At 46.7% G+C, this 22,605-nt stretch overlaps 6 protein-coding genes across 6 annotated transcripts; 5 read left to right on the forward strand and 1 right to left on the reverse strand.

Moving 5' to 3' along the window:
• Positions 1–1,783: 1,783 nt before the first annotated feature.
• Positions 1,784–4,113, forward strand: F5891DRAFT_277955 (S-adenosyl-L-methionine-dependent methyltransferase). Its single transcript, XM_041371185.1, has 11 exons — positions 1,784–2,033; positions 2,096–2,405; positions 2,462–2,642; positions 2,701–2,924; positions 2,975–2,989; positions 3,041–3,101; positions 3,155–3,456; positions 3,511–3,607; positions 3,664–3,725; positions 3,782–3,897; positions 3,955–4,113. Exons 2-11 carry the CDS (start codon positions 2,130–2,132, stop codon positions 4,034–4,036), a joined length of 1,416 nt encoding a protein of 471 aa, XP_041226598.1. The 5' UTR covers positions 1,784–2,033; positions 2,096–2,129; the 3' UTR covers positions 4,037–4,113.
• Positions 4,114–6,815: 2,702 nt separating this feature from the next.
• On the forward strand, positions 6,816–9,193 carry F5891DRAFT_1277968 (S-adenosyl-L-methionine-dependent methyltransferase). The gene is made up of 11 exons (XM_041370300.1): positions 6,816–7,271; positions 7,328–7,508; positions 7,567–7,790; positions 7,841–7,855; positions 7,907–7,967; positions 8,019–8,158; positions 8,216–8,320; positions 8,375–8,471; positions 8,527–8,589; positions 8,836–8,937; positions 8,995–9,193. Exons 1-10 carry the CDS (start codon positions 7,029–7,031, stop codon positions 8,841–8,843), a joined length of 1,137 nt encoding a protein of 378 aa, XP_041226599.1. The 5' UTR covers positions 6,816–7,028; the 3' UTR covers positions 8,844–8,937; positions 8,995–9,193.
• Positions 9,194–11,704: 2,511 nt separating this feature from the next.
• On the forward strand, positions 11,705–13,853 carry F5891DRAFT_278121 (S-adenosyl-L-methionine-dependent methyltransferase). The gene is made up of 12 exons (XM_041371186.1): positions 11,705–11,825; positions 11,888–12,199; positions 12,251–12,431; positions 12,488–12,711; positions 12,762–12,776; positions 12,830–12,890; positions 12,943–13,082; positions 13,138–13,242; positions 13,297–13,393; positions 13,450–13,511; positions 13,563–13,678; positions 13,736–13,853. The coding sequence occupies exons 2-12, from the start codon at positions 11,957–11,959 to the stop codon at positions 13,815–13,817; spliced, it is 1,326 nt and encodes a 441-aa protein (XP_041226600.1). The 5' UTR covers positions 11,705–11,825; positions 11,888–11,956; the 3' UTR covers positions 13,818–13,853.
• Positions 13,854–15,577: 1,724 nt separating this feature from the next.
• On the forward strand, positions 15,578–17,339 carry F5891DRAFT_979911 (O-methyltransferase-domain-containing protein; the record flags this gene model as incomplete). The annotated part of the gene is made up of 10 exons (XM_041376945.1): positions 15,578–15,820; positions 15,871–16,019; positions 16,091–16,331; positions 16,382–16,396; positions 16,448–16,508; positions 16,561–16,700; positions 16,758–16,862; positions 16,917–17,013; positions 17,070–17,134; positions 17,184–17,339. 10 exons carry the CDS (start codon positions 15,578–15,580, stop codon positions 17,337–17,339), a joined length of 1,272 nt encoding a protein of 423 aa, XP_041226601.1.
• A 538-nt stretch (positions 17,340–17,877) lies between these two features.
• Positions 17,878–18,919, reverse strand: F5891DRAFT_1188141 (uncharacterized protein; the record flags this gene model as incomplete). The annotated part of the gene is made up of 6 exons (XM_041366955.1): positions 17,878–17,922; positions 17,976–18,139; positions 18,193–18,396; positions 18,452–18,517; positions 18,582–18,766; positions 18,822–18,919. The coding sequence occupies 6 exons, from the start codon at positions 18,917–18,919 to the stop codon at positions 17,878–17,880; spliced, it is 762 nt and encodes a 253-aa protein (XP_041226602.1).
• A 281-nt stretch (positions 18,920–19,200) lies between these two features.
• On the forward strand, positions 19,201–22,389 carry F5891DRAFT_1188142 (uncharacterized protein; the record flags this gene model as incomplete). Its single annotated transcript, XM_041366956.1, has 9 exons — positions 19,201–19,684; positions 19,750–19,763; positions 19,833–20,050; positions 20,108–20,319; positions 20,372–21,076; positions 21,133–21,309; positions 21,378–21,650; positions 21,712–22,014; positions 22,070–22,389. The coding sequence occupies 9 exons, from the start codon at positions 19,201–19,203 to the stop codon at positions 22,387–22,389; spliced, it is 2,706 nt and encodes a 901-aa protein (XP_041226603.1).
• Positions 22,390–22,605: the final 216 nt, after the last annotated feature.

Here is a 22,605-nt window from a genome sequence, read left to right on the forward strand (position 1 = left end):
AGTGCTTGAAGACGGCAATGGTTTGTCGGTCAGAGAGCTGCCAGAGACGAACATGTTTGTCACTAGATGCGGATGCGACGAGTGTGCCAGCAGGATGAATGGCAATGGCTTGGATGTAGTCAGTGTGGCCCGTCCAAGGATCAGCGACCTGCTTCCAAGTTGTTGTATCCCATTCGCGTATAGTAGGATCGGCCCTACCGCCGCCTGTGAGAAGGCGTGTGCCATCGGGCGTCCACGCGAGTGATGAGTTCCATGAGTCGTGATCCTTTAATGATCTGACGCGCTTCCTCGTGCCTGAATTGTAAATTTCAATATTGGTTTCTGTTGCGATGGCAAGAAGTTCTCCAGACGGTGAATACCGTACGCAGGTGACACATGCGGCACCACACTCGATCGAAATTCCTTGCAGCTGCCAGGTATTGGTATTCCACAGTTTCGTCATTTTTTCGTAAAATGAACCAGTGGCTAGCACTGTTCCATCGGGTGAAAAATCCAGCGAGTAGATATATTTCGAGTGTGCTTCAATTTTGGTGAGTGATTCGCCAGTTTCTCCGTGCCAGACGATGACCTCTCCGCTCCAATCACCGCTTGCTATCAATTGCCCATCTCGTGATACCGCCAATATCGATACCTGATCGCGATGCCCCTCCATCTTCTTCAACACAACACCTGTATTCAAGTCCCACAGACGAAGCGTTGTGCTCCACGAGTCCGTAATCATCCGATGTTTATCAGGGAAAACTGCGACTGTAGTTATGTCATTTTCATGGCCTTTGAACGATCGCAGGGGAGTGGTGATTGTAATGAGCTCCGACATTTTACTGGACGTTGATGGTATGGAATACGGACGAGGCTAAACTTTGGAGGGATTATTATGTCTTTCTCTAAGCTGCAGAGGGTGTATGGTGCGTTTTATGGTGCTTCACAGCTTGCCTAATTTCAATAGACGCCCGTTGTCCCTACCGCGCAGATCAGAGCATAGGCCAGAAAGGAGTACAGTGTGATGCGAAGTTGCGAACCTCTTACCAAATCCTTTCGAATTTCTATATTTAGCGACGGCCCTTCTGTTCCGTGATTTTCCTTGTCGCTTTTTGTTTCGGTTTTCAATGTCTGACCGATGGGGACCGCATTCTCGACGACGGAGTCGCTAAACCTCTCACCCCACGCTCGTGTCCTTTGCTTATCTATTGACTGACCAAACGCGTCCCCGTTGTGTCTCTCACTGATCAGTCCGTGGAACTCTGACTCCATCATGTGATCCTAGAACATGTTATTCAAGCGGTAAGAGAGACAACAACCGAACATGCATAGGAAGAACAAAAGTGACAGACAGTCTTGGGTAGGATGTGATTTTTGGTGGCCGCGACGCTCTAGAGACCGCCCTCGACCTCTCCAGCCAATCACTAGCAGTAAATTCTGGTGCACGTGACATTCACACAGTTTGTGCTCGGAGACTGTTCCAACAGTATGAACATTTTCATTCGACACGGTGGCCACGGAGTCTGCCAACTGACGCGGAAAATCTTAGCCGTCTGCGCTAGCACATGGATAGAAAATTATCCCGAAAGGCTAAGCACCGCTACTAACACAACTCTGCCGTCGGCTAGCGTGAGTTCGTCTACTAATCTACCACTAGTAACTGACATTTACATCTCCCGGAGCGGTCAGCTGTAGGTCAGTGTGGTGTTTTGACGACTATGGCTAGCTGATTGATGACGCGCGGAACCTCACAGCACAATAGGGTGGATGGTCTCCTTCTGCTGATTATGCACATTGCGAATGTCAGGCTAAACCTTGGCTTATCTACTTGCGTATATCCAGATTTAATATGGATGACATTCTCATCAGTATTTCATCGGAATCCTGTCATGAAATCGAAAGCCAAGGAGATCGAGTTCAGCTTCAATCGGAAATGATGACATCCAGCAAATCACAGGTTAGATGTACCCTGCGCTCTTATCGATCCTGCCGCTACATGAGAACTCGGGTAACAACCGGTGGCGGAAATCAGGTCTTGTGAGCGGTCAGACTAGGTTTGGTTTCAATCTTCTTCCACAGATACCCATCGTTGAATGTCTTTGCCATGGGAAAGCAGGATGATGTATCTTGTCAAGGAATATAAAACATGAATGACTGAGAGGGAATCACGCACACTGCAAAAAATGACGGACCCAAATGAAGTCAAGGTTGAGACCCTCCTGAGCATCATCAACTCCTCCGCCCGCGAAGCGATAACGGAATACAAGAACACTGGACATGGTGTCCCTGGTGTCGACGCAGGGACCCTCCACCCCCTCGACTTCGCGACAGATACACTTGCCCTCAGAAAGGCAATCAGGCTGCTCGAGGGTGCATGCGAGCAATTGAACACGATACTGGCTCCCCCCCAACACACAACATACAATGTAAGTGCTGATTATAGACGGCATTATATGCATTAATATTGTTACTTATCTTCTAGTTTGTTCATAATTACAACTGGGCGTGCATAGACGTCGCCGTTCAATCACGTATTGCAGACGTCTTGGACAAATACCCGGAAGGTCTCAGGGTGGATGTGTTGGCTGACGCAGTCAATCTCGACAAGACCAAGATCGCACGCGTCTTGCGAGTTCTGGCCCTCAGGGGTTGCTTCAAAGAAGGTAATATCCATCATATTGTCCGTTGATAATTTTCCCTGAAGCCTTTGGTGTCACACAGTCAAACGAGACGTATTCGCAAACACGCGACTCTCCCTCGTGCTCAGGTCAACGAGCAACGTTGGGTCTTGTATACGACACCAGCGAGAGTACCCCAGATATGCTGCGGTTCTCTATGAGACTATGATCGACCAAGAGTTTGCAAGATCGAACGAGGTTGAAAAGGCCCCTCGAGCATTTGCTCTCAAGAAGGAAGGTAAAAACAACGGCTTCTGGGAAATGAACGTGAGTTTTAGTCATCATACTGGCCTTTCATGCCTTACCATAATGTATAGGATGAGGAACTCGATGTACGTGCGGATTCGTCCGTTCATGACTGATTGACGGCTCACAATACACAGACATTCCACAAAAGCATGATGGGCTATTCTGAAGTTCAGAACTCGTCTGCGGTACTGCATCGTGAGCAATCACCTTTTTTTCAAACTGTTAGCATTGCTGAAGCGGACCATAAGATTACCCTTGGGACAATGTATCCTCTGTCGTGGATGTTGGATCTGGAACCGGAGCGATGTCTATTCCTCTGGCGAAAATGTTCCCTCATCTCAGAATAACCGATCAGGATCTCCCAGAAACTATGAAACTGTCGAGAAGTGTGAGTCCAGACATCGGGTACACGCCCAGTGGGAAAGTTATATTTATATTTGATCAGATATGGGAGAAGAAGGCTCCTGAGGCGCTGCTCAGCGGGCACGTAGAGTTCGTGCCATTGAATTTCTTGGAGGAGTCACCTGTTGCTGGAAAGGATGTTTACTATGTGAGTGATGAGTTTGTTCTCGTTCAACGCGGGCTTCTCAATGATGTGATATAGCTGAGGAGCGTCATTCATGACTGGCCGGACGATGAATCAAGGGTGATTCTGAACAACATTCGCAAAGTAATGGGACCGAACAGCCGAGTGTTGATTCGTGAGTCAGCTGCGTTCCAAAGTGGTATCTTGTCTAGAATCAATGTTCTGTCACAGATGACTGCGTGCTCTTGCGCCCATTCCAAGAGCCTGCCGCAGAGGCTAACGAGTTTAGTAAGGTGAGTTGAAGTTCGAGTTTAGCTTGATGGCGTGATCTTACATTCAGGATCACAAGGCACCCGAACCCACGTTGTTAAACTTCGGTAGTCACACATCACACCAACTTGACTTGGCTATGTGGCTTCTTTCCAATGGCAAGGAGCGAACCTTGAACGAATTCAAGAACATTGGGCAAGTTCCTTCGATGCCTGGATATGTCGACGATGTTTAATTTGTTGTAATTCACAGGGCAAGTGCTGGTCTAGTCCTCACCCAAACCTATGATCTTGTAGCGACGACGCTCTTGGAATTCAAAATCGCTCAGGACTGATGCCGAACATAATCTGTGTAATCTTCTGTTATTGTACTTTTACCCTTCCCAATTGATTATCCCATAATTTAACCAAGATGACGACCACAAAGTAACCTTAATGCTCTGATGTATCGATCGCGATAGACCGAGACCAAGCCGGTCCTTAAGGCCTTACAGTTGATACTGAAAACTTCTTTAGTGGTTCCATCAGATGTTTCTGTCGGATCCACTGAACGATACCCATCGTGTTCTTATCCAAGCAATCGTCTGCAGCATCGAGACTCTTCATGCCAATGCACTTTCTACTCTACCCAGTGCTGGAAATAGACGCAGAGTCAGCTTTGTAGGTGGTTCGATCCCGTGCCTTCTCAATTGTTCACGATATCGCATTGGGTCGACCGTTTCCAGCGAACAGACATATGTGGGCTTATACGGAACGATACACTGCCCTTCCAGATCCTGCTATATATATACAAGAGCAGAATTGAACATGAACACAGAGAGAAGTCGCCAGCTTATTCTTTGACCACTGATATTGCGAAAATGGCCTGCCGCTCGATATCGTCTCCGACATGACAAGCTCTTCACAAGCAAATTCTGGAAGGCATTACACCAACTGACAGGCGTTAAGTTGAAGATGTCGAGCGCTTATCACCCGCAGACGGACTGGCTCGAACGAACGAACGAACAAGACTGTGGACCAGCTTCTAAGATATCGGCATCAAACAGTATGGCTAGACTGCACTGCCTCGAGTACGATTCAACCTAATGTCGACCATTAATGCATTCCACAGATTATTCAAAATTTTACATTACACCCTGGGATGGACGCCCTGTCGACTTCCACCACTAACGCCCGACGGGGTAAGGAGAACACGGGAAAATATTCCAGCTGACGTCGCAAACGCGCTGAAGCTATCGTGTCGCTAAAACACCATCGCGGATGCGCACGACGCTCTGCTGGCATGTAAGATCACACAAGTAAATGCGACTAATAAACACAGAAACAACGAGCCTACCTTCGAGATCGGGGATCTCGTCTATCTTGCAACAGCCAGAGACGGAGGGAATACCTCAACGGCGACAACAAGAGAGTCGCAAAGTTCATGCCGCGATTCGACGGCCCCTACAATATACTATCAGCGAATCCAGAGTCGTCAACCTATACACTTGACTTACCTGAACATACTAACGTTTATCCAACCTTTCATGCCTCAGAACTCAAACGACATATCCCCAACGACGCCACCCTGTATCCCTCGAGAGAACTCCGACGCTCGTGACCGCAACAGGCTCGCAAGAGTGGGAGATCGAAAAAGTCTTAGACAAAAGAAAACGAGGACGCGGGTGCGGTGCGGAGAACGACGTATGGGTCACGCGACAAGATCTTGAAGGCACAGACATACTACATGAGTACTAGTACAACGCAAAGATGGACACGAATACTGCCGAAGAATATCAGCAAAAGGTCAAACACCATATGGATACACACGAGGAAGAAGAAGAAACACAGAAGAGCTTCGACATCAAACAACAAAATCGATAGATGGGGAAAGACGGATGGACGACATGGAAGATTCTTCGGAGGATGAGAGGGTGGACGCTTACCATTCTGCTTGCGATATCGCGGACGGTACTAGGAAAATGCTGCGCCACTGATGCGTATTTACCGCGACGCCCCAAACTTAGCTTGATCTGTATGCTGCTGCGTACTAAGTTGCTGGCCGGACTCTGCATCAGTACTAGTGCCTCAAGGGACTTGATATAAACTCACTTGGTTATTATTGGATGACTTCTCGCATCCTGAATAGAATATAATTTTAAGGTGTGCCGCGATGCCGGGTGTCATTTCGTCATCGTTTGAAATTCAATGAACCCAATGAACCTTAAATCTGTGAGGGTACTGACGCCATATTTAATACCTTTTAGGGTCACTTACGCCAGCGATATCCGCTGACATAATCGTACCGCGCGGTATGTGCCCAGACTCTGTCTGTTCGATGCTACCATTCCTGCACTTTAAACATCCCTCGTATACTTTTCTTGTATATGCAGTGATTTGGATGCTTTGTGAACCTCTGGATTTTGGGCCAGCAGTGCCTACTTACTTATGTTTCAACATCAAGGTACTGGCATCTTCTTGCTGTCGCAACTCTACTTCGTTCTTTAGAAATTGAATTATCAAATCATCAGAGTCCGTATAGTGGTGGATGCAGTCAATATATTCTGTACATGTATTATCTAGATTATTTTACAGACTCATTTTCAAATTGTTTTTTCCAACTCCGGTTTATGATAACCAGCCAACGGGAAGTCATCCGAATCATACAACTTGAGTTTATTTCCAACAAGTAAGTATAGTGTCGCAGCACCCTGTCGGGGCGTCGGGGGCATCGCGGTCACAATATTAATATAGAGGTGACCGCGACACCCGCGACAAAGAAATAAAAATAACATTGATGTATGCAAAGGAATCAGACTACAATGTGATATGAAAGATCGTCCAGTAATAAGGAAGACATCAGAGAACTGATGAACAAATGAGAAGGTTATATATAATACAGCATCGCAACAATCTTCGTATATCTGCTTCGATGATATCGCCTGATCGTGACTCTGGGAGCGGGGATATACATATAAGGAATCGGAGCACGCTCGAGTCCACGGCTCGTTTGGAGGACAAGTACTGAGAGGTTCCAGTGATTAGCGCTTAGCAGTAGATGTAGTTAATGCACACTCGCCGACACCATTTGGGAACAGTGGTCGCGGCAGTTGCCGCATCAGCATTTTCATGATGCCCCGATATCGCGAATCACATCCAACGTTCCTTTTATATCACGTCTGACATCATGCTTGTCAGACATGCTGACCTGTTTAACGTTCATAGTTTCGTCCTGTCAATTCGTCTTAGTGTTACTTGCCGTCTTCCCGGCGAGTTTCCAGTATTGGGCCACTTGTCAAGGAGTATAAAGCCTGACTGACTGAGAGGAAATCATGCACACTTCAAAAAATGACGGACCAGAATGAAGTCAAGGTTGAAGCCCTTCTAAGCATCATCAACTCCTCCGCCCACGATGCGATAGCGGAATACAAGAACACTGGACATGGTGTTCCTGGTGTCGACGCAGGAACCCTCCACCCCCTCGACTTCGCAACAGATACACTTGCCCTCAGAAAGGCAATCAGGCTGCTCGAGGGTGCATGCGAGCAATTGAACACAATACTGGCTCCTCCCCAACACACAACATACAATGTAAGTGCTGATTATAGATGGCCTTATATGCATTAATATTGTTACTTATCTTCTAGTTTATTAACAATTACAACTGGGCGTGCATAGACGTCGCTGTGCAATCACGTATTGCAGACGTCTTGGACAAACACCCAGAAGGTCTTAGTGTGGATGCGTTGGCTGACGCAGTCAATCTCGATAAGACCAAGATCGCACGCGTCTTGCGAGTTCTGGCCCTCAGGGGTTGCTTCAAAGAAGGTGATATGCATCATATTCTCGGTTGATAATTATCCCTGAAGCCTTTGGTGTTACACAGTTAAACGAGATGTATTCGCAAACACGCGACTCTCCCTCGTGCTCAGGTCAACAAGCAACGTTGGGTCTTGTATACGAACTCAGCGAGACTTCCCTAAATATGCTGCGGTTCTGTATGAGACTATGGTCGACCAAGAGTTTGCAAAATCGCACGAGGTTGAAAAGGCCCCTCGAACATTCGCTCTCAAGAAGGAAGGCAAAAACAATGGCTACTGGGAAATGAACGTGCGTTTTAGTCTTCATACTGGCCTTTCATGCTTTACCATATTGTGTAGGATGAGGAACACGACGTACGTGCGGACTCGTCTCCTTATGACTGACTGACGGCTCACAATACACAGATATTCCACAAAAGTATGATGGGCTATTCTGAGGTTCAGAACTCGTCTGCGGTACTGCATCGTGAGCAATCACTTTTTTTCAACCGTCAGCATGACTGAAGCGGGCCATAAGATTACCCTTGGGACAATGTATCCTCTGTCGTGGATGTTGGATCTGGAATTGGAGCAATGTCTATTCCTCTGGCGAAAATGTTCCCTCATCTCAGAATAACCGACCAGGATCTCCCAGAAACTTTGAAGTTGTCGAGAAGTGTGAGTCCAGACATCAGGTACACGTCTGACGGGAAAGTGATATTTATATTTGATCAGACATGGGAGAAGAAGGCTCCTGAGGCGCTGCTCAGCGGGCACGTAGAGTTCGTGCCATTGAATTTCTTGGAGGAGTCCCCTGTTGCTGGAAAGGATGTTTACTATGCAAGTGCTGAGTTTGTTCTCATTCAACGCGGGCTTCTCAATAATCTGATATAGTTGAGGAATGTTATTCATGGCTGGTCGGACGATGAGTCAAGGGTGATTCTCACCAACATTCGCAAAGTAATGGGACCAAACAGCCGAGTGTTGATTCGTGAGTCAGCTGCGTTTCAAGTGATGTTTTCTCTAGAATCAACGTCCTGTGATAGATGACTGTGTGCTCTTGCGCCCATTCCAAGAGCCTGTCGTAGAGGCCAACGAGTTTAGTAAGGTGAGTTGAAGTTCGAGTTTAGCTTGATGACGTGATCTTACATCCAGGATGATAAGGCGCCCGAACCCATGACATCAGTAAACCGGTGAGTTCTTGCTGGGGATTATGCTGATTATGGTGCTTTTACATAGTCATATATTGCTTTATATCACTTTATATTCCAATGTGACGAAAACCTTTCCTATATATTACGATATATGACGATATATGACGATATCTTCTTCTCACAGGTTCTCTGATGACTCATGTTGTTGAACTTCGGTAGCCACACATCACACCAACTTGACATGGTCATGTGGCTCATTGCCAATGGCAAGGAGCGAACCTTGAATGAATTCAAGACCATTGGGCAAGTTCCTTCCATGCCCGGATACGTTGACTATGTTTGATTTGTTATAATTTGCAGGGCCGGCGTTGGTTTAGTCCTCACCCAAACCTATGATTTTGTAGGGATGATGCTCTTGGAATTCAAAATCGCTCAGGACTGATGCCGAACGAACACAGAGTCGGAACACCATATGCAATCTTCTGTTATTGTACTTTTACCCTTCCCGATTGATTGTCCCATGATTTAACCAAGATGTCAACCACAAAGTAACCTTAATGTTCTGATATATTGATCACGATCGATCAAGACCAAGCCGGTCCCTGCAGTTGATACTGAAAGCTTCTTTGGTGATTACCATCGAGTTCGTACAGAGATCTTCTCGATCTCCCGAAGGAAGGTCAACGCCACCGTGTCCCCCATGGTAGGGACGGATGCGTGCTTGTCGCTAGAGATAGTTTGCGCCAGGTCATCTCGACCAAAGAGTTGTAGCCAACGTCGGCGACGCACTGCCAGATCGAGATCAGGAAATCTGATGGCTGCAACAGGGAAAAGTTAGTGATAGTCGGGTCAGATAGCCGGAGTACGCACTGGCAGAGAATGGCCTGAGAAGTACCTAATGCTCGTCCGACAACACTGCGGGCCACAGACAGATACATCCGGACGATTCAAATTCTTGAACCATAGAATTGATACGTTCCTACCGAAGGATTAGCTAGAGTATAAGTCAAGGAACAACGGACAACATCTTGTTGAACATCAGAACTTACCGATGGACGATGAAGATGTGGAAGTGCACGATTGTTCCATGGCCCAGGAAGTCGCATGCGAAGTAGAAACATGGTGAATGTGGTGTCAATGCGCTTGCTCGTATGTCCAAATCACCTTCGGCATGCTCAGTATGATGGTGTGTGAGGGAACTCCAATGGTATGGGTTTTGTGTTTGCTTTTGTGCCTTCATTGTGACTAGTACTAGGTCTGTTGTATTATAGCCATAACCATGCGTATGGGCTAGACTCGCAATGAACTTTTCTGTGGTAGTATACATCAGCTAGTCACCCGCCTGTGACGCGTCAGCCATTTCAGTATCATCAGTAACGAGTTTATTATGATATCATGCGGATTTAAAGCACAGACGTTCGATGGACCATCGATACAGGAGGTTCTGCTCATGATGACTGTGACTCCAGCGCGCAACCCATCACATCCAGGTGAGCATTTTAATACCCACTGCGCAGAAGAAGTTGACCAGAAGACGTTGTTTGCAGATTAGCACCGCCGCACTAGTAGGTGTTGGAACGGATGTGAGCGCGTGAGCACTGACAGATGCAGCTATCCAAAGTCTCCATGGGCTACAGGGTCACGGTCTCGTCCCACCCTGCGTCATGATAATATTCGTAGGATGATAGAATATGATGTTGACGAACTCATGGAAAAATACATCGTCACAACACGAAAGGGGATGTTATTTGCATCAATGAGTTTCAATACCGGATCCGGCTGATTCCGGCAGCTTTGCATTTGCTTGGTCTTTACTCAAGCGACGATCAACAACTTGCAACGGCGCAACTGGATTTGTACAGTAATAAGATGGTTCGGAAGGTTGTTGTCACGACCTTTTCGAGCACATGCAATGTTTGCAGTAGCGATGTGAGTTGTCCGGAACTTGTTCCACGCGATTGGAATTGAGTGACGCAAGGGGACGCGGCCTCCAGCATGCGCCATCTTGCTTTACTAAGGGATGTTTTGTTGGTTTTTAGGTTTCCAAGTCACATCTCCGCAAGTCTGGAGTTTTGCCAAGTTCTGCCAACGACACCGTGACTAGGACGTTCTCGACGAAGTTGCTAAACCTCTCACGCCACGTACGTGTCCTTTGCTTATCTTATATTGACTCGTTGAAGATGCCAGCCTAGCGTTCTGAAGACCTGAAGAGGGAAGAAACCTGATGGAATGCTTGTTGTGTCTAGTTCTGTACTCTAAGACCCCGAGCTCCTGCGACCCCCGACCCTCGTCTCGGTGTCTCCTCTTTGCACCCGTCTCGTCCTAGCACCTGCACCTGTTGGCTGATCCCTGCACTGCGCTCCCTACTGCATCGTGTCTCTCATGGAATCTTGATGGGTATCCTTTTTATTATCTAGACTTTTTCCTCTACCCAGCCAGTTTCGACCGATGCTGATATTTGAATTTTCACACCGAGTTTCTAAATTCTACTTCTCCGATTTCGGGTGTTCTGTTGGGTTCTCGAGTGGTCGCGATAGGTCCGCCCTCGACCTCTCCAGTCAATCACCAGCGATAACTTCTGGTGCACGTGACATTCGCATCATACTACTTGTGCTCGGAAATCGCTCCCAACATTTGCAACAGTAGTATGAACATTTTCCAACCTTGTACATGGTGGCCACGGAGTCTGCTAACTGACGCGGAAGATTATGTCTTCAGCGCCAGACGGAATATGGGTAGAAATTTATCCCCAAAGGCCAAGCGCCGCTATCAACACAACTCTGCCATCAGCTAGCCTGGGTTCGCCTACTAATCGACCTATAGTAACTGACATTTACATATCCGGGAGCGGTCAACTACAAGTAAGTGTGGTGTTTTGATGACTATTGCCAGTCAATTGATGACGTGCAGAATCTCACAGCACAACAGGATGATCTCCTCTTACTGATTATGCACGATGCGAATGCCAGCGTCATGACTGAACCTTGGCTGATCTACTTGCTTATATATAGATTTAATATGATGACATTCCATCGGCATTTCATCGGAATCCTGTCATAAACTTGAGAGCCAACAAAATCGATTTCAACTTCCAATGAAAAACAATGACAAAGCACAGCTTAGATGTACCCCGCGCTCAACTCGGGCCACGACCGGTATCAGAAGCCAGGTCTTATGAGTGGTCAGACTAGGTTTGGGTTCAATCTTCTTCCACGAATACCCATCGTTGAATGTCTTTGCCACGGGAAAGCAGCTGGATGATATATTTTGTGAGGGAATATAAAACCTGAACGACCGATGGGGAATCACGCACATTTCAAAAATGACGGAGCTGAATGAAGTCAAGGTTGAGACCCTCTTGAGCATCATCAACTCCTCCGCGCGCGAAGCAATGGCGGAATACAAGAACACTGGACATGGTGTCCCCGGTATCGACTCAGGCACCTTCCACCCCCTAGACTTCGCGACAGATACACTTACCCTCAGAAAGGCAATCCGGCTTCTCGAGGGTGCGTGCGAGCAATTGAACACAATATTAGCTCCCCCCCAACACACAGCATATAATGTAAGTGTCGATTATAGATGGCCTTATATATTTTGTTGCTCATCTTCCTAGTCTGTTAGTAATTATAATTGGGCGTGCATGGACGTCGCCGCGCAATCATGTATTGCAGACGTCTTGGAAAATCACCCGGAGGGTCTTGGTGTGGATGCGTTGGCTGACGCAGTCAATCTCGATAAGACCAAGATCACACGCGTCTTGCGATTTCTGTCCCTCATGGGTTGTTTCAAAGAAGGTGATATGTGCATACTGTTGGTTGATATTTTTCTCTGAAGCCGTTGGTGTACACAGTTAAGCGAGACGTATTCACAAACACGCGACTCTCCCTCGTGCTCAAATCAACAAACAACGTTGGGTGTTGTATACGGAACCACCGAAGATGCCCCAAATATGCTGCGGCTCTCTATGAGACCATGACCGACCAAGAGTTTGCAAGATCGCACGAGGTTGAAAAGGCCCCTCGAGCATTTGTTCTCGGAAAGCAAGGCAAAAACAACAACTTCTGGGAAATGGACGTAAGTTTCAGTTATCATACTGGCCTTTCATGCCTTAACAAATTGTATAGGATAAGGCACGCGAAGTGTGTGCGGATTCGTCCGTTCACGACTGACTGATGGCTCACACAATACACAGATATTCCACAGAAGCATGATAGGCCATTCTGAGGTCCATGGCTCGTATGCGGCACTGCATTGTAAGAAATCGCCGTTTTTTTAACCGTCAGCATGATTAAAGCGGGCCATAAGATTACCCTTGGGACAATGTATCATCTGTTGTGGATGTTGGATCTGGAACCGGAACAGTGTCTATCCCTCTGGCGAAAATGTTTCGTCATCTCAAAATAACCAATCAAGATCTCCCAGAAACTATAAAGCTGTCAAGAAATGTGAGTCCAGACATCAGGTCCAAACGCAGTGGGTAACTTATATTTACATGATCAGATATGGGAGAAGAATGCTCCTGAGGTGCTACTCGACGGGCGCGTAGAGTTCGTGACATTGAATTTCTTGGAGGAGTCGCCTGTTGCTGGAAAGGATGTTTACTATGTAAGTGCCAAGTTTGTTCTCACTCAACGCGGGCTGACCAATGATCTGATATAGTTAAGGAGCATCATTCACGACTGGCCGGACAATGAGTCAAGAGTGATTCTCAACAATATTCGCAAAGCAATGGGACCAAACAGCCGAGTGTTGATTCGTGAGTCAGCTGCGTTTCAAAGTGGTGTTTTCTCCAGAATCATCGTTCTGTGATAGAGGATTACGTGCTATTGCGCACATTCGAAGAGCCTGACGTAGGGACTGACGAGTCTACTAAGGTGAGTTCCGAGTTTAGCTTGACGGTGTGATCATGCATTCAGGACCATAAGGCGCCCGAACCTACATTATTGAACTTCGGTTGTAGCACAGCACACCAGCACGACATGACGATGTGGCTTCTTTTCAATGGCAAGGAGCGAACCTTGAACGAATTCAAGAACATTGGGCAAGTTCCTTCTATGCATGGATACATTGACGATGTTTGATTTGTTATGATTTGCAGGGCCAGCGCTGGTTTAGTGCTCACCCAAACCTATGATTTTGTGGGGACGATGCTCTTGGAGTTCAGAATCGCTCAGGACTGATGTCGAACACAATCTGCCACCAATGGAGTAGGATGCTCGAAGGGCATCAAAGTCAGAACAACGGACAATGATTCAAGGTATTTCTGTGGAGTTGATAGCACAATTCTGTACTATGATGCTCATGCAAAGTTGCTATGAATTCAAGAAAAACGTTGGACGAGCCTTGAAGCTTGCTCAACTTCACACTGCCTTGAGTCCGTTGGTCGAAAAAATCGAAACCGATGAATGCGAGATTATTTTGTAGATCGAGAAACTGATGTGCGCCACATGAGGCAGACTCGGATGTGCATGGACGGGAGACTACGTGGGAAATTTATGGATGAGTCGATCATTGGAATCGAGGTACCTATTTCACTATTCCGTTCTTTTCTCGAGGAAGTCCTGCTGCTTGCATTCTTTGCATAATACTTCATGCGTCGAAATGAATACAGTACATCGCGGCATCATTGATGGAGATTGTGAAGGAGATTGTAAATTGCACGGTAGAAATGGAGAAGGTTTAGCCGGGAATTGAGACGAGAGCTTTGTTTTTCCAACGAATCCAACCAGGTGGGATCCAGGGCTGACTGACTTTCGAGACGAGGGTCCGTGGAGTTTTCAACAATATTGCTCTATGCTGATTGCCAGTGGCCTTGTAATATGTATTTGCGGCCGTCCCCATACGATCTCGTGTCTCAGGAGTCTGAATCGCCCCTTCAGGGGTTTCCAACTATGCCCTCGCGTCAACAGGTCGTTGCACCTCCCCTTCTGTACCAAACCTCGCTGCTTCTTCCCTCATGGGGAGTCTGTCCATTGTATTGCAAGGTTGATATCTGGAGCTCAAGTGGGGATTGAGTTGAGGTGGGGGTGGTTATTTGGAAAGGAATCGTGCGTCCCGACCGCAGTCAGCCCACTCACATCATGATGTACAGGGCTGGGACAGCCTGAGGTGGGTCTAGGTGCTTTTCCCATCAAGTGTTATCATTGCTGATCCACTCTCGATCCACTGATAGCTTTCGGAGTGCCTTCATCATGCTTTATATGCTTTTTGTTCACGTACTTGTAACCTACAAATTGTACTAGCAACTACATACCTTCGCTTCAATCACTCGTTTGACTACAATATTTTGGCCTTTGAATGTGACTAGATAACATTAACGTGACCATAACGCGGTAACGGTCGGACATTCCTTCTTCGACCCAATCCGATTCGTCGGAATCATTCAATTTCAAAAGCATTCCCTCCAGCACTTTAATCTTGTCAATGTTCTGAACTTCTTCGGTCTTCTTCAACTCTCCGTGTCTTTGAGGGTCCCAAATTCGGCAGCAACGTTGTCGAGCAAGATACTCTCTGGACCGGCAAGGAGGTCGTCTGGATCACGAGGTTCGGTCGAGAGCGTAGGGTGTTTCAATATCCTGTACAATCTCGACAGTAATGTCGACCTCTTCACGAGTGTGCACGTGGGCTTTTCGGCCTCTACGGCTTTTATGATGCTGTGGTATCGAAGGTTTGGACAAATTCCACAAAGCCTTGAAGTGTCTCAAATGTCTGAGAGATTACACCATCGCGTGGATGGTGTCGTGCCGAGATCAAAGAATGTGCCCTCTACTTCGCATGAGTTTTGGCGATGATCGGGCGCAACCAATCTGGCACAACCGCTTGGTAAAACTTGTTTTGCCAATAACACTAGTCGCCGCCATGGGAAAGCAGTTGGATGATGTATTTTGATCAAGGTATATAAAACATGAACGACTGATGGGAAACACACACACTCCGAAAAATGACGGACCCGAATGAAGTCAAGGTTGAAGCCCTTCTAACCATCATCAACTCCTCCGCGCGCGAAGCAATGGCGGAATACAAGAACACTGGACATGGAGTCCCTGGCGTCGACGCAGGAACCCTCCACCCCCTCGACTTCGCGACAGATACACTTGCCCTCAGAAAGGCAATCAGGCTGCTCGAAGGTGCATGCGAACAATTGAACACAATACTGGCTCCCCCCCAACACACAGCATACAACGTAAGTGCTGATTATAGACGGCGTTATATGCATTGTTACTTATCTTTTAGTTTGTTAATAATTACAGCTGGGCGTGCATAGAAGTTGCCACGCAATCATGTATTGCAGACATCTTGGACAAACACCCAGAAGGTCTTAGTGTGGATGCATTGGCTGACGCAGTCAACCTCGACAGGACCAAGATCGCACGCGTCCTGCGGTTTCTGGCCCTCAGGGGCTTGCTTTAAAGAAGGTGACATGCATACTGTCGATTAACAATTCTCTCTGAAGCCTTTGGTGTCATGCAGTCAAGCGAGACGTATTCGCAAATACACGACTCTCCCTCGTGCTCAAGTCAACAAACGATGTTGTATTTTGTATACGAGATCAGCGAGACAGTCCCAAATATGCTGCGGTTCTCTATGAAACCATGATCGACCAAGAGTTTGCAAGATCGAGCGAAGTTGAAAAGACCCCTCGAGCATTTGCTCTCAGGAAGGAAGGCAAAAACAACAATTTCTGGGAAATGGACGTAAGTTTTAGTCATCATACTGGCCTTTCATGCCTTACCATATTGTGTAGGATGAAGCACGCGAAGTGCGTGCTGATTTTTCCGCTCATGACTGACTGATGGCTCACAATACACAGACATTTCACAAATGCATGATAGGCCATTCTATGATCTATGGCTCGTATGCGGCGCTCCATTGTGAGAAATCAGCATTTTTTCAATCGTCAGCATGACTGAAGCGGGCCATAAGATTACCCTTGGGACAATGTGTCGTCCGTGGTGGATGTTGGCTCTGGAACCGGAACAATGTCTATTCCTCTGGCGAAAATGTTCCCTCATCTTAGAATGACCAATCAGGATCTCCCAGAAACTATGAAGCTGTCGAGAAATGTGAGTCCAGACATCAGGTTTACACCCAGTGGGCAAGTTATATTTATATTTGATCAGACGTGGGAGAAGAAGGCTCCTGAGGCGCTACTCGACGGGCGCATAGAGTTCGTGCCATTGAATTTCTTGGAGGAGTCACCTGTTGCTGGAAAGGATGTTTACTATGTAAGTGTCAAGTTTGTCCCCATTCAACGCGAGTTGCTCAATGATCTGGTATAGTTAAGGAGCATCATTCACAACTGGCCGGACGATGAAGCAAGTGTGATTCTCCTCAATATTCGCAAAGTAATGGGACCAAACAGCCGAGTGTTGATTCGTGAGTCAGCTGCGTTTCAAAGTAATGTTTTCTCCAGAATCAACGTCCTGTGATAGATGACTGTGTGCTCTTGCGCAAGTTCGAAGAGCCAGGTGTAGGGGTTAATGGGTCTACTACTAAGGTGAGTTTCGAGTTGAGCTTGACGGTGATCATGCATTCAAAACTATAAGGCGCCCGAACCTACATTATTGAACTTCGGTAGTAACACACCTCACCAACATGACATGACGATGTGGCTTCTTTTCAATGGCAAGGAGCGAACCTTGAACGAATTCAAGAACATTGGGCAAGTTCCTTCCATATCCAGATACGTTAACGATTTTTGATTTGTTATAATTTGCAGGGCCAGTGCTGGTCTAGTACTCACCCAGACCTATGATCTCGTAGGGATGATGCTCATGGAGTTCAAAATAGCTCAGGACTGATGGTGAACACAATTTATGATATTCTGTTCTCGTTCTTTTATCCTCAATTGATCATTCCATGATTTAACGATGACGATGACGACAAAGGAGACTTGGTCCTCTATCGATCGCGATCGATCAAGACCAACCCGTTTCTTACAGTTGATACTGTAAGCCTCCCTAGTGATTCCATCAGAAGCCTCTGCCCCTGCTGAACAATATCTATCGTGTTCTTATCCTGTAAATCGTCTACGATATCGAGACTCTGCATGCTAATGGAGTGACCAGTCCCCTGTTACTCGTCCGAAAAATTTCGGCTCTCAGAAGCCGCGTCACTTCAAGGTACGAGCAATCACCGTTCAAACTGCGTGTACAGCCATTCAATGACCCCCGTCACCTCGAATGATGCATCAAAATTTTATTGACACATAGGATATATATCATGGCCGCTATTCACGCTCTACAGTGCGGGATATGCATTCGAAGTACCGTCGCAACAAAATACCTTCCACAGTGGTCACATCTTTCGAAAAGCCCGTCCCAGTCCCAGACACTTACACCTGTCTCACCGGAGAGGTCAGCAAGAAGACCTGTTTCATAGGCCGAGAGCCTGTTCATCACAACCATGCCACTGTCTTGTCCGAGCGGGAGACGTGTGGATACACGTTGTCCACGACGAGCCGCCATTGACAACTGACTAGCAGCAGCACCTTGAATAGATCCTTTGTATTAATTAGTTTTTGAATGATACTCTATAAATTGTGCTACAACTCACCAGCACGACGATGAACTAGTCGGATAAATGGACGTGGATTTGCTGAGGGTGCACCAACTAAACCACGGAGTTGTCGAAAGTCGGGCCAAACTGAGACATGGGATCCGAGATAGCCGTGGAAGTAGGGCGCAATGTCATGCTCATTAGGAGCAAGCTGGCGGAAGGCATCATGAACTGGATTCATGTTAGGTTGGGGGTTTGCAACTATGAGCAGACCATTAATACTGACACCTGCATCTAGGTAACAGTAAATACATACCGAGTGTTGGCAGTTCTTCGTAACTAGAGGTAAAAAAAGATGTGTGATAAATATCTGTGATGTTGGCTGTCGTGAAATCGTGAAAATCGTGTCAGTACAAAGGACGTGATCACCAGTGCAACATGCTAACCTCTAAATCCGCACTGCTCATTAGCACACTGCATCAAGACATGCCCATTCACGGCAGAGTCCACAATCCTGGTGGAACAAGGTGTGTCTGAGAGCATGCCGCAGAAACATTCTATGAAAAGCCCTCGACGCTGCAAGTAATCTGCCAAGCCATAAGGACGAATGCGGAAACGACCCGACTTTGGGCTGCAAACATAACTTTAAGTCAGTGGTTGGCAGTAAGTCAAAGTGAGCTACACACTATGCAACAGTGACAAGTTGCTTCACCTCACGTGAAAAGATGACGAGTTCTGTGCTTCCACGCTGGTACTCGATACACGGGCGAAAAATTGAATCCATGATGGCTAGCCTGGCCTACTGTACTATATCATGAGCGAGATGCTGACCTTTATACAGAGAGCCTTGCTGAATCCCTCGGCCATGTTATGCGAGGTAAATTTTGAATGCAAGTGTCCGTTCAATGAACTGCAAGAGCCCGAAATTAGTGGGTTCCTAAGTGTGCGGGTGCATCGGTGCCCATTTGCAAGTCATTGATGAACGTCCAACTGCCACATATACAGGCAATTATTTGAATTCAATGCTAGTATCTGCCCCCCATTTTTCCTTCTGTCTAATTCTCAATGAGTCTTACCTGTTCGCAACTTGAAGCACTTGAAAAAGTGCAACAGATATTGGACAGTGCAGGATTGTCCCCTATCTCAGTCACAAGCTCAGTTGTGTCATTGCCGTCATCACACCAAAATACACCAGACGTGGATTCAACCCTCGACACCATCTCCACTCCCCCATATCCAAGATATCAGTCTCCCGCTCCATATTATTTTACCACCGAGGAAATTTCACAGAGAGCCAACTATGTGAATCGAGCCACCAAAGTCAGCGCAATTGTTGATCACCCTGTTCATGCTATCCTCGAGTATCCCATAACAGCACCTGGCAGCATTGCACACTGTTTTGTTGTTGATCCCATATCCTTCGTGCAGCCTCAATCAGCATTCCAATATTCTCTTGGTGGAGGTCATGGTGGGCGTGAAAATGCAGTGTGCCTGCTTCTCCGAGATGATGCAGGCAAAGGTGTTCGTTGTCGCCAGCTTAAGTCATCGTGTATGTACATTAATGATGTCTGAGACTATTGATTTTATCATACTAATAAGAACGAGAACATACAGGCAATGGCCTCAAGGTATGTACATTCAACGAGGCCAGTTTCAGCAGTAATTATGCTGCATCTCCGACTTGGAGTCTGTCTCAGGCTGGATACAGTGATGATTCTGCAGAGGCAGAGGTTTTCAACAAGACTCTAGCATTTTTTTGTGCTGTCTCTGAACAGGGATGTGGCTTCGATGCAAACTTGGATTTAAGTCCTGAGATAGTACTAGACAGCTTTGATCTTCACTCCGAGTCAGAGTCCAGGGGGTGTGGGGCTCCCCTCATGTTATCTGTGAATAATCTTGGCCGTCCATATATTCAGTCAGTTCAACTTAAACGGCTAGAGTGTGTACTACATAGACTAATGATCCATTGCAGCTGCAAAAATTTCAATGCTTCTGTTTATCGAGCTCGCACCCATCTTGTCCTCCGGAATTTGGACGAATTCAATACTGATTACTTGCGGGCACTTATAGAGAACGACCTGAAGGCAATTTCCTTTCATGAAACACGAGCAAAAAATGATGGATATGGTCCTCTCATGCCGTGCACATTTGTTGCCTCCCCTGCCGAGCAGAAGCAATGTTGTCGTGAGTTACTTTCTGTCATTTGAAGTAGCATATATCCTAATCTGTTGGGCAGCATATTGGCATCGAAATCATGAAGGAAAATTGGCTCGTGGAACACTTCATAGCTGGCCAGTTCCATGCAAGGCAAAGTTCGACATATATACACCATACAATCTCACTGCCTGCCCACAAGTCCTCGTTATCTGCACCAACAATCACAGCCACCCTCCGCCTGCACCTGTCAAAACTCCAGAAGCTATTAAAGCCATTTTCTACGAGTTGCTGCTCACACTCAGCTGGAAACTCGCTGATGCAACACCACGTCGGATTTTACTTGATTCTGCATTCATACAAGCTTTACAAGCTCACCTCAGTTGGAAGGAAACCCGCAATCCCACACTGTCAGACCTTCACCCGTCTCTTGGGAACTCTGACCATGCTCGGCGCCTCATCAACACTTTGCGGTTTAATGAATTTCCAAGTGGAACAGGATTCGCAGGTGCTATTCACTTGGCAACAAAACACGATCTTTTGCCCATTGACGAGCGCTATATTCGTTGTGCGGAGTCACATCAGCTATCCACCAAATCAGCATCAAATCCACCTGCGGCCACCACATCAACTTTGATTAGTAGTCTGCGGCTGGTCATTTGTATGACAAAGCAGATGTCATGGCGTCTGATGCAAGCAAAACGGCTCTCGATCGACACTTCATTCAAACGTGTACATGGCTGGCAGGAATTTGAATTTGAGTCTTGGGACGTTGCCCACATGAAATGTAAGTTCAATACCAAATTGCTCAACTCAGCTGATGGCCATGACCATGTATTGTAGCTGTTATTGGTGCTCGAGCATTCACGACATCTCAATCAGCACAAGCACACTTCATCCTCTTCCAACAAATATTCGAGATTGCCAGTGCGGACACAGGTTGTGCTGTTCAGTTTCAATACATGCACGGAGAAGGGATTCAAACCATCATTGCTGATGGACATAAAGGTCAAGGTCTTGGTAAGTATATTTTCTTGGAATCCGAGTCAACGTGAATTGCAATTTGAATATATTCAATAATTCCACAGGCCTAGGTATGTATTGCGTATACCTGTGTAAAGACTCAATACAGGCTTGCCGCTATGACACCACTGCTCTACTTCGTGACCTGGATCCATATGACCATCTGCGCCGCTTCTACCGTCTATGTCTTGCGCACTATAAACGGAATATCCGTAGTCTCCGTGGTCAAATTCCCAAAGATGTGGAAATTGCCATGTTGACGATCACATCAGCGGAGCCTCATCCTGATCTACAGGGAACATTGAAGAAGATAAAGAAAGGTGGAAAAAAGGCTGCAGGTTTGTGATATTTTCTAATTCATGTTTTGAAGTATTTCTAAGGCAAGATTACTACCGGCAGCATGGCTTAAAGATAAAATTGAGGGCACGAAGTTTGTGCTACTGGCACTCTATCAGCCAAACAGTCTCATCCCGCTCGAAATTTGGAAGGCCTCACCAACTACTACCAATGGAAACGAGCAAGCACACAGGAATATCAATCGTGATGGTGTGGGTCTTACGCTATTGGGAGGAATCATGCGAGGATTTCACTACGACACAAACATCAGCGCTAGTTTGGACCTTTTCGATGCATTTGGCATCAACTCCAGCGACCGTTTATCTACCCATGCTTACCGTGCAAAACGTGCTCTTGCTCGACAAGGTAAGCAATACTAGTATATTCATGTTATTATCTAGAACACTTAAATGGTTTTCAGTCAGATATACAAGGTCTTCGCCCTCGGAGGGCAACACAAGCTTCGCATGTGTTCATCTCACTCCTCCACCTGTTGAGCCCCAACCTGAACTCATTCCCAACTCGTCTCTGATGACCGGTTCCACCGGCGGCGCCATCCCAGTATCGACATTCAGCACTCTCACTTATGCACTAACTGCAGGTGCACACGTTATGGATCATCGAGCTCGTTCCCCATCGTTTAGTGCTGCACCTCCCACTGTATGCGCAGTACATCACCATATCTATCCCACTCGAGATCAACTGAGCACTTTCAGTACATTGCAAGGTGCTGTAGAGTAGATGATACGATGCCCGGCGGTGCAATTTTTATTAATGGTGCAAAGATTACATGTATGATGCGATGAGATAAGTATTTGGGGGGCAGGAATCAGAATCAAGAGCGCGCGCGACCTTAAACTCGACGTCGGTCGCGGCCTTCATAAGATGAGGTGAGAATGTCAGAGAACCGCGAGCCTGGAACTGAGCGGCCGAGCAAGCGAGAGAGATGAGATGAGA

This window comes from Suillus fuscotomentosus, assembly GCF_016647785.1.
Source record: "Suillus fuscotomentosus strain FC203 chromosome Unknown F5891scaffold_24, whole genome shotgun sequence".
NCBI lineage: Eukaryota > Fungi > Basidiomycota > Agaricomycetes > Boletales > Suillaceae > Suillus > Suillus fuscotomentosus.

Excerpts from the sequence above, each read along its gene's own strand:
- F5891DRAFT_278121 (XM_041371186.1), top strand. The coding sequence starts at position 11,957 with ATGACGGAGCTGAATGAAGTCAAGGTTGAGACCCTCTTGAGCATCATC. Across the intron at positions 12,432-12,487 it reads CATGGGTTGTTTCAAAGAAG|TTAAGCGAGACGTATTCACA; the intron begins GTGATATGTGCA and ends TGGTGTACACAG. Across the intron at positions 13,083-13,137 it reads CTATAAAGCTGTCAAGAAAT|ATATGGGAGAAGAATGCTCC; the intron begins GTGAGTCCAGAC and ends TTACATGATCAG.
- F5891DRAFT_1277968 (XM_041370300.1), top strand. The coding sequence starts at position 7,029 with ATGACGGACCAGAATGAAGTCAAGGTTGAAGCCCTTCTAAGCATCATC. Across the intron at positions 8,159-8,215 it reads CTTTGAAGTTGTCGAGAAGT|ACATGGGAGAAGAAGGCTCC; the intron begins GTGAGTCCAGAC and ends ATATTTGATCAG. Across the intron at positions 8,472-8,526 it reads AAACAGCCGAGTGTTGATTC|ATGACTGTGTGCTCTTGCGC; the intron begins GTGAGTCAGCTG and ends GTCCTGTGATAG.
- F5891DRAFT_277955 (XM_041371185.1), top strand. The coding sequence starts at position 2,130 with ATGACTGAGAGGGAATCACGCACACTGCAAAAAATGACGGACCCAAAT. Across the intron at positions 3,457-3,510 it reads CTGGAAAGGATGTTTACTAT|CTGAGGAGCGTCATTCATGA; the intron begins GTGAGTGATGAG and ends GATGTGATATAG. Across the intron at positions 3,898-3,954 it reads AACGAATTCAAGAACATTGG|GGCAAGTGCTGGTCTAGTCC; the intron begins GCAAGTTCCTTC and ends TGTAATTCACAG.